The following is a 9,925-nucleotide window of genomic DNA, read 5'->3' on the forward strand; positions in this document are numbered from 1 at the left end:
CCACACTGGCCACTGAAAGGAGCAAAACATTTAATTTCTCACATTTTATGTTTGTAAAGTGGATATTTCTGTAAATTATGGCGGGATTTGTGTGTCGTGCTGTAAACCGGATTATTTCGAGTCAATCCTCGTGGTACGTATGTGACTTTAGATATCCATGTGCACGCGATAATTGTAAAGTAACGCACAGAGGTCATGAGGATGATAATCATTGTTATGCTAATAATTAATAACTCTTTTTACAGTTGCAGTCCTGTTATTGCTGTCAGACACAGTCACTGGTTTACCTCAATGCTTTCGTTGAAAACTTCCGCACCATTAAGGTCAGTGAAGATACAACTTATGTTATGTATGATGATTAGTTCACTTAATGTCTTTTCGGCTTAGTCCCTTTATTATTCATCACAGCGGAATGACCCGCCAACTTATGCAGTATGTGTTTTTACGTACAGTAGCTGATGCCCTTCCAGGTGCAACTCAGTACTGGGAAACACCCATACACATTCACACCCACACATACACCACGACCAATTTAGTTTATTCAATTAATCTGTAGCGCATGTATTTGGACTGTGGGGGAAACTGGAGCACCTGGAGGAAACCCACAACAACATGGGGAGAACATGCAAACTCCATACAAAAATGCCAACTGACCCAGCCGGGGCTCAAACCAGCAACCTTCTTCCTGTGAGGCGACATAATTATTTTAAAATAAATGAACGAAAAATTGAACAAAACTAGTTGAAACATTAGACTCGTTATCTGCATTTAATATAATTTCTGTGTAAATAAATGAATCAAAATGGACATTTTATATTTGATCCACATATATACCAGACATTTTATATTTGATCCAAGACTACCAGACTCATTAATAGCTTTTTTCCTCAAGCTATCAGACTGCTCAACTCACTCATGAAAACTGGATTATAAAATCACAATCAACAGCCCACACACACAAAAATCTGTGGAACTGTGAGAAAAGCAAACTCAATGTTTTTATATTAATATTCCTTGCACGTGTAACATGTTTACAAAATACACTTACCTCTAAGCTGCTACTTTGCACTTTGCACTTTTGCCATACTGCACCTAATTGCACTACAATAAATACCTCAACTTGGTCATATTCTGGAACAATAGGATATATGGTAACTGTTCACAGTTTATTAGTGTCTATTATTTAATTCATCTTGTACTATATTAGTTAAATGTTTAGTTTATGTCTAGTGTGTGTCATATTTTTGTTTTTTAAATTGCACATTGGAGTATGGGAGAAACGCAATTTCAGTCTGCTGTGTAATGTACTGTTGCATGGTTTGATTGACAATAAAGTTGACTTGACTATACACTCACTGGCCACTTCATTAGGTACACTTTACTAGTACAGGGTTGGACCCCATTTTGCCTTCAGAGCTGCCTTAATCCTTCGTGACAGATTCAACAAGGTACTGAAAATATTCCTCAGAGATTTTGCTCCATATTGACATGATAGCATCACACAGTTGCTGCAGATTTGTCGGCTGTGCATCCATGATGCCAATCTCCACCACATCCCAAAGCTGCTCAATTGGATTGAGCTCTGGTGACTGTGGAGGCCATTTGAGTACAGTGAACTCATCGTCATGTTCAAGAAACCAGTCTGAGATGATTCACGATTTCTCCAATCTTCTATTGTCCAGTTTTGGTGAGCCTGTATGAATTGTAGCCTCAGTTTCCTGTTCTTAGCTGACAGGAGCGGCACCCGGTGTGGTCCTCTGCTGCTGTAGCCCATCTGCCTCAAGGTTGGACGTGTTGTGTGTTCAGAGATGCTCTTCTGCAGATCTCGGTTGTAACGAGTGCTTATTTGAGTTACTGTTGCCTTTCTATCAGCTGGAACCAGTCTGGCCATTCTCCTCTGACCTCCGTCATCAACAAGGCATTTGTGCCCACAAAACTGTGCTTACTGGATATTTTCTCTTTGTCGGAGCATTCTCATTCAACCCTATAGATGGTGGTGCATGAAAATCCCAGTAGATCAGCAGTTTCTGAATGACAACCATGTCATGTTCAAAGTCACTTAAATCCCCTTTCTTCTCCATTCTGATGCTCGCTTAGAACTGTAGCAGATCGTCTTGACCATGTATACATGCTTAAATGCTGCCCTGTGATTGGCTGATTAGTAATTTGTGTTAACAAGCAGTTGGAGAGGTGTACCTAATAAAGTGGCCGGTGAGTGTGTGTGTATGTGTATGTGTGTGTATTTATGTATATATATATCCATGCATATGCTCAGGCTTGTGTTTTACAGTGCTGTAAAAATACTCAAAAATGTCTCTGTCAAGGTTTTCAAACTAATATATTTGATTTACCAAAGTCACACAATTGGCAATTTCACATCCGTCACATCCATAACCAAACTCTTTCCTCACAAATGTAAAATCATATAAAATCAATGATTTTTGTTCTATAGAGAGCAACTCTTATCCTTTTCATTATCATTATTTCTTTTGCAAACGTCACATCCATAACTCTGAAATTGCTCGTTTCATTTTTTTGTTTTAAACACCACAGAGCCGAACCCAGGAAGAAGAAGAAGAAGGTGGACCCGCGGCAAGAAATTTTAGTGAAGGACCGACTGAAGAAGAGACTGAAAAGGATGGAGAAAGTCTCTCCAGAACTGATTCCCATTGAAGACTTCATAACTTCAGCCAAAAGCTTCGACGACACCAGGTGAAATAATACAATATTTTATAGATTTTTTTAAATTGGTTTTTTAAATTAATTTATCAGGATCCTCATTAGCCGCTACCAAGGAAGGGGCTATTCTTCCTGGGGTTCATCGAACATAACACAAAATTACATTAATTCATAACAACAAGACCAATAAAACATTAAAATATAAAATTCATACAAATCATCCAGATCAACAATCCTCTTAATATTGTTCCATTAAATATTTCTAAACCGATTTTTAAAAACATCTTTTTACTTGTTACAAAGCATGTAATGTCTGATGGCAATCATTCCATGTTTTCATTCCTCTATACGTTACAGTCTGTTGCTTTACATTAGTTTTTGAAATGGGAAGCAGAAAAATTCCTTTTAATGCATGCCTGGTGTTAAAATGATGACTAGCATTACTATACAAAAGTTGACAGTACAATACACTTGGAACTCTTGTCACAGAAATATTTCTTATGATTTCATAGAGAAACCATTACCCTATCCTTCACCAATAACCAACCTAAAGTTTTATGCATTTTCATAATATTAACTCTTCTGTTGCTGTGTAAAATTAGTCACAGATAATCACACGGAACTACAGTCTGGATAACAGATTCAGGAATTTTTCACAGTATTTAATATAATATTGTTTCTTCTGGAAAATGTCTTATTTGTTTTATTTCGGCTAGAACAAAAACTGTTCCTATTTTTTTAATCCATTTTAAGGTCAATATTATTAGCCCCCTTTACCTTTTAAGGTGTTTTTTTACATGCTTTTCTGATTTCTCTTTGCTGTTTGGGCTTATCGCAACATAATTAGAATAAAATATAATTATAATCTTTTGATATGATGTACTTTTAGAGAAAAATGATGTTCATATATGTGGACTCGTCGTCTGAATTTACATAAACACTTTTCCTGTTTGTTTTTAATGCATATTTAACATATTCATTTTTTAACATGTTTTGACTATCAGTGAGTAAAAACAAAAAATGTCCCAATTTTGGACATTTAAAATAGTGTTTGGGATATTTCATATGCTGCAACACAGTTGCAGGATGACACTGTATGTCTGAAACGAAATATAAAGCATTCAACATATTTTAAATAGCCACTTAAGAGCTAAAATGTGCTGTCCACGTATAAAGACACTCAAGCCCTAGGAGGTTAAGCAATATTTCTTTCTATAGTCTACAGCACAAACCACTGTTATACAATAACTTGCCTAATTACCCTAATTAACCTAGTTAAGCCTTTAAATGTCACTTTAAGCTGTATAGAAGTGTCTTGAAGAATATCTTGTCAATTATTATTTACTGTCATCATGACAAAGATAAAATAAATCAGTTATTAGAGATGAGTTATTAAAACTATTATGTTTTGAAATGTGTTGAAAACATCAGCTCTTCGTTAAACAGAAATTGGGGGAAAAAATAAACAGGGGGGCTAATAATTCTGACTTCAAATGTATATCATGTAAAGTTAAAGCTTATTCAAACTCGAACCATGCTAATTTATGTTAGCAACTGCCTAGCAACCATTTAGAACACCTTAGCAACCACCTAGCAATCACTCAGAACACCTTAGCAACCACTTAAAACACCTTAGCAATCATTTAGCAATGCCTGAGCAACCGCCTGGCAACACTTTTGCACCGACCTAGAACACCATAGTAACTCCCTAGCAACAGCTCAGAATACTTTAGCAACCGCCTAGCAATAATACCCACCAAGAAACGTGCCAGTCCATACTAGAAACATGCTACCATAAATGTAGTTCTCTCTGTCTGATCTATCTATCTATCTATCTATCTATCTATCTATCTATCTATCTATCTATCTATCTATCTATCTATCTATCTATCTATCTATCTATCTATCTATCTATCTATCTGTCTGTCCGTCTCTATCTGTCCGTCCATATCCATCCATCCATCCATCTATCCATCCATCCATCCATCTGTCCGTCCATATCTATATCCATCCGTCCATCCATCCATCCATCCGTCCATCCATCCATCCATCCATCCATCCATCCATCCATCCATCCATCCATCCATCCATCCATCATCTATCTATCTATCTATCTATCAATCTATCTATCTATCTATCTATCTATCTATCTATCTGTATGTCTGTCTGTCTGTCCGTCCGTCTCTATCTGTCCGTCCATATCCATCCATCCATCCATCCATCTATCTGTCCGTCCATATCTATATCCATCTATCCATCCATCCATCCATCCATCCATCCATCCATCCATCCATCTATCTGTCCGTCCATATCTATATCCATCCATCCATCCATCCGTCCGTCCGTCCGTCCATCCGTCTGTCTTTGCCAACTGTTTTAAACTTCCTAAAAACTACTTGAATTAATAAACTTTAAAGCCACTGTAAACTTTTTAAAAATTTTCTCAAGCCACCATAAAGTTTGTCCACGAAACTTTACTTGTTTAGTTATACAGTGATATGATATGATATAATATGGTTTACAAAGCTTATGTATTATAGCTCTTAAAGTATTCAAATGATTGTTGTGTGTGTGTGTTGCAGAACGCGTGCTCTTCCAGAAGTGTGTTTCGAGGAGAGCGAGCGCAGAGCTCTGCTGCTGAAGGAATGGTCCAGACACAAACACAAACAGCACCAGATGGAGATGCAGGAGATCCAGGAGGCGCTGAAAGCCCAAAAGCAGGCGCTGATGCAGCTGAAACTGGAGTCTAAAGAGCTTTACATTGCTGCGCTCCGTCCTGATACAGACACGCTGCCTTTCCTGCATCACGGGCCCAGTTACACTCCACCCATCGCTGACTATGAGGCTCCAGAGGGAAAATATAATGACATTACACGTGTTTATACACAGTGAGGAGAGACGGTGACTGTATACAGGTGAAGAATAAAAATAATAAGTGTTCAATTAAGGTCTCGGAGAATAAAATGTATTGACGTCATTATATTGTTGTGAATTTATAATTATGTTGTTAAATCATCATGTTGTGATCGAGTTTAAAGGTTAAAATAAAAAAATAAAAGAACATACTGGGGTCTGTTCTTCGTCCGTGGATTACTCAATTAGCTAGATTGGGTTAACGTAATGTGTATTAATGTAACCCCGCCGGTCCTACACCACCCAACCTAAAGACCATGGCCTCTAGCATCTGTCGCTAGAGCACCTTTTTAGAGGTCAGAGAGGTGAGGTTTTACCTGCACAGCACTTACTAACCGGCCTCTGTTACTCTGTTACAATTCGCCGGAAGCGATTAACCCAGATTACTGGCAAATTTAAAGTCTTATTAGCATGCTTCGGCATATATACCCTATTTAAACCCCGGCAGAGAGTTTGTCGAGGCCACTGGTTATTCACTTGGCCAGAGCTGCGCTCCAATTTGGGCATTATGCTTTGTTTCGCATCCATATACTATCACTGACAACATTTACCGCATCCATTCACTTGCATTTCACGCTGATTGAACATACTGACTCTGATATTGTGGTTGTGTTACACTTTTAATCAACAACGAATCTGAAGTTGCGACATATTTTGATAAAAAGCAGAACAAAATACTTCAAATATTCATCCTGAAATGTTGTTGTTATTATATTTAGATTGGTCTTTTGAAGCATTGTTTTTGCATTGAGCATGAAAATATCTTTTGATTAGACAAATATAGGTCAGCGCTGCATTTTAGATCATCAATAGTTGCACAATATGTAAATTTGGTGCAATTTTTGTATGTTTTATGTATGTATTTTGATCAAAAGTAGAACAATCTTTCTTGTTGTGCTCTACATTGACTTTCTCATCAAATGTTTATTCTGAAATGTTGATTTGAGTACATTTGGATGACTCTTTTGAAGCTGTTCTTGCATTGAGCACCAGAAATATCAGCGCAGAAACGCATCGGTCCAGGTGAGGTAGAGTGAGGAGATTTACACTGAATGTTCATACAGCTCCAGTGCTTTCTTCATGTGTTTCTGGCATCATAAGCGATTCTGTGTATGTGTGTGTGTTTAAGGGTCCTGTGGTTTGCCCTGGTTAAGCGGCAGATGCCAGTCAGATGGAGGTTTTTGCCGAAGCTCCCAGACCGGAGTGAACTTCCTCTGATCCGCCAGCCGCTTCCTCTCGCTCTCCTGCAGAGATTCCTGATGGGGGGAAAAAAGCAACTGTAAATCACATGCTAGCAGTGGCGTAATCTAACACATCACAACTAGAAAAGTAAAGCTCGTACACAAGCGTTATGGTGGCATGACAAAGCCTCGTCTGAAAGTCTAAAGAAGTTTTAAAACGTGTGAAACAGTTAGAACTACATATATGTTAGCAAGTTTCTAGTTTGGGTCATCATGTTTCTTGCTAGGGGGTTCTGAGTGTTTGCTAAGGTGTTGATAAGGTGTTCTGAATGGTTGTTAGGGTGTTCTGAGTGATTGCTGAGGTGTTGCTAGGCAGTTGCTAGGTGCTTGCTATGGTGTTCTGATTGGTTGCTAAGGTCTTGCTAGGTGGTTGCTAAGATGATCTAGGTCATTGCTAAGGTGTTGCTATGATGTTCTGATTGGTTGCTAGGTGGTTGCTAAGGCATTAGTAGGTGGTTGTTAAAGTGTTACTAGGTGGTGTTTAATGTGGTTGCTAAGATGTTGCTAGGAGGTTGCCAAGGAGTTGCTAGGTGGTTGCTAGGGTGTACTGATTGGTTGCTAAGGCGTTGCTAGGTGGTTGCTAAGGTGTTGCTAGGCAGTTGCTAAGGTGTTCTAGGTCATTGCTAAGGTGTTGCTAGGGTGTTCTGATTGATTGCTAGGTGGTTGCTAAGGCATTGCTAGGTGGTTGTTAAGGTGTTATTCGGTGGTTACTAAAGTGTTGCTAGGCGGTTGCTAAAGTGTTGCTAGGTCGTTGCAAAGGTGTTGCTAGGCAGTTGCTAAGGTGTTCTGATTGGTTGCTAGATCATTGCTAATGTGTTCTGATTGGTTGCTAAGCAGTTGCTAAGGGGTCACTAGGTGTTTGCTAAATTGTTCTGAGTGGTTGCTGAGGCGTTGCTAGGTGGTTGCTAAAGTGTTGCTAGGGTGTTCTGAGTTTATGTTAAGGTGCTGCTAGGTGGTTACTAAGGAGTTGCTAAGCGGTTGCTAAGGTGTTCTTGGTCAATGCTAAGGTGTTCTGGGGGCTTGTTAGGAGGTTGCTAAGGCGTTGCTAAGATGTTGCTAGGCAGTTACTAAGGTGTTCTAAATAGTTGCTAGGCAGTTGCTAACATAAATTAGCATGGTTCTAGTATGAATTAGCATGTTTCTAGCATAAATTACCATGTTTATAGCATGGTTCTAGTATGAATTAGAATGTTGCTAGTATGTTTCTAGTATGATCTAGCATGTTTTTAGCATAAATTTAGTATGAATTAGCATGTCACTAGTATAATTAATATGTTTCTAGTATAATTAATATGTAGTGCTGTCGCCTCACAGCAAGAAGGTCGCTGGTTTGAACCTCGGCTCAGTTGGTGTTTCTGTGTGGAGTTTGCATGTTCTCCCTGCGTTCGCGTGGGTCTCCTCCGGGTGCTCCGGTTTCCCCCACAGTCCAAAGACATGCGGTACAGGTGAATTGGGTAGGCTAAATTGTCCGTAGTGTATGAGTGTGTGTGTGAATGTGTGTGGATGTTTCCCAGAGATGGGTTGCAGCTGGAAGGGCATCCGCTGCGTAAAAACTTGCTAGATAAGTTGGCGGTTCATTCCGCTGTGGCGACCCCGGATTAATAAAGGGACTAAGCCGAAAAGAAAATGAATGAATGAATGAATGAGTGATTCTTTTATGATTAGTGTGTTAGTATGGTGAGGCATATCGCTAGTATGTATTGGTATGTTGTTAGTATGTCCCATGTAAAGTCAAGGGCAGTTTTTTATAATGAAAGTCTATGGGACAGTTGCTCGGGTGCCGTATGTTGAAAGGTCATTAGTGATTGGCAGATTGGTAGTTAAATTGGCAGATTGGTAGGTAAACTAAATCGGTAGTTAAATGAGCGTAACCTTAACTTTGTATGATCGTCTAGTGCAAAGTTATGAGGTCATAAATTTTGGTCCAATGTTAAATCAATGGGACTTTTCAGAATTTTCCGGGTCAGTTTTCGGAAAACCGTTAGTCAGATCAGTTAGAAAAGACACAGCAACTTAATTCAGTATAGTTTGGAGATAGTTTGGTGATTGCAGTATAAACAGTCTAAGAGGAGATGCGTTCTTAAAATAGTCTAGGAAGACCCAAGAATTTTCAAGCCACCATAAATACTCATTCATTCATTTTCCTTTGGCTTAGTCCCTATATTTATCAGAGGTCACCACAGCAAAATGAACCACCAACTATGTTCTATGCAGCGGATGCCCATCCAGTACTGGGAAACACCCTTACACTCTCACATTCACTCACACACACACTCATACACTACGGCCAATTTAGCCTACCCAATTCCCCTATAGCGCATGTGTTTGGACTGTGGGGGAAACCGGAGCACCCGGAGGAAACCCACACCAACACTGGAAGAACATGCAAACTCCTCACAGAAACGCCAACTGACCCAGCCGGGACTCAAACCAGCGACCTTCTTGCTGTGAGCTGACAGTGCGAACCACAAAGATTCAAAACCTTCTCGAAACAGATTATTGAGGCTCACCTTGGCTTGCGTGCTGTGGTTTTTCTCCCAGTCTTTACAGTTCTGATAGTCTTGTTTCCACTGCTGGCAGTCTGGAGCTCTGCCGTAGGTGTAATACTCATGAAACCTGTTTCTTAAACTCTTGCAGTGCTTCAATTCACTACAGTAGATGTCACACGAGCGTGGTGGCTGTGGTCAAAAATAAGTGTATTAAAGGTATATACAAATATTTAGCAGCAATGGACTGGCAGAATAACAAAAAGTATTGAGGTTGCACCTACGACCGCAAACAAAATGCTTTACTTTCTTTGAGTTTTTGTCTTGTTTCTAGTCCAAATATCTAAAGATCCTTAAATCAAGAAACATTTTTTTAGACAAATATAGAAATAATGTGCCAAAGTGTTTCCTTAAAACAAGCAAAATAATCTGCTAAGACAAATAATCTAACGTCAAAACTACAAACAAGATTATTTATCTCACCCCATTGGCAGATTATTTTGCTTCTTTTAAGGGAAAACTCGTTATTTCTGAAAACATTCACTTATTTTCTTCCACCTTTTCGGGGCTGGTTCACGGGGTCAGCAGTTTCAGGAGAGAACTCCA

General features: G+C 39.1%; 3 protein-coding genes across 3 annotated transcripts in view; 1 reads left to right on the forward strand and 2 right to left on the reverse strand.

Moving 5' to 3' along the window:
• acaa2 (acetyl-CoA acyltransferase 2) overlaps positions 1-9,925 on the reverse strand; it is a 654,279-nt gene that overhangs the window by 20,470 nt on the left and 623,884 nt on the right. The gene's annotated exons all lie outside the window — the stretch shown is intronic.
• mrpl40 (mitochondrial ribosomal protein L40) lies at positions 15-5,724 on the forward strand. The gene is given in 4 exon segments (NM_001004612.1): positions 15-133; positions 246-323; positions 2,554-2,712; positions 5,262-5,724. Coding segments are annotated over 4 exon segments (603 nt in total). The 5' UTR covers positions 15-77; the 3' UTR covers positions 5,572-5,724.
• The window catches only part of si:ch211-51h9.6, a 7,010-nt gene continuing 3,278 nt past the window's right edge, over positions 6,194-9,925 (reverse strand). Inside the window, exons 2-3 of the mRNA NM_001123264.1 lie at positions 9,344-9,511; positions 6,194-6,848 (exon numbers count right to left, since the gene is read on the reverse strand). Coding sequence (NP_001116736.1) covers positions 6,717-6,848; positions 9,344-9,511 — 300 coding nt within the window. The 3' untranslated portion in view covers positions 6,194-6,716. The remainder of the gene's footprint in view (positions 6,849-9,343; positions 9,512-9,925) is intronic.

The sequence above is a fragment of the Danio rerio genome, chromosome 8 (genome assembly GCF_049306965.1).
Source record: "Danio rerio strain Tuebingen ecotype United States chromosome 8, GRCz12tu, whole genome shotgun sequence".
Lineage (NCBI taxonomy): Eukaryota > Metazoa > Chordata > Actinopteri > Cypriniformes > Danionidae > Danio > Danio rerio.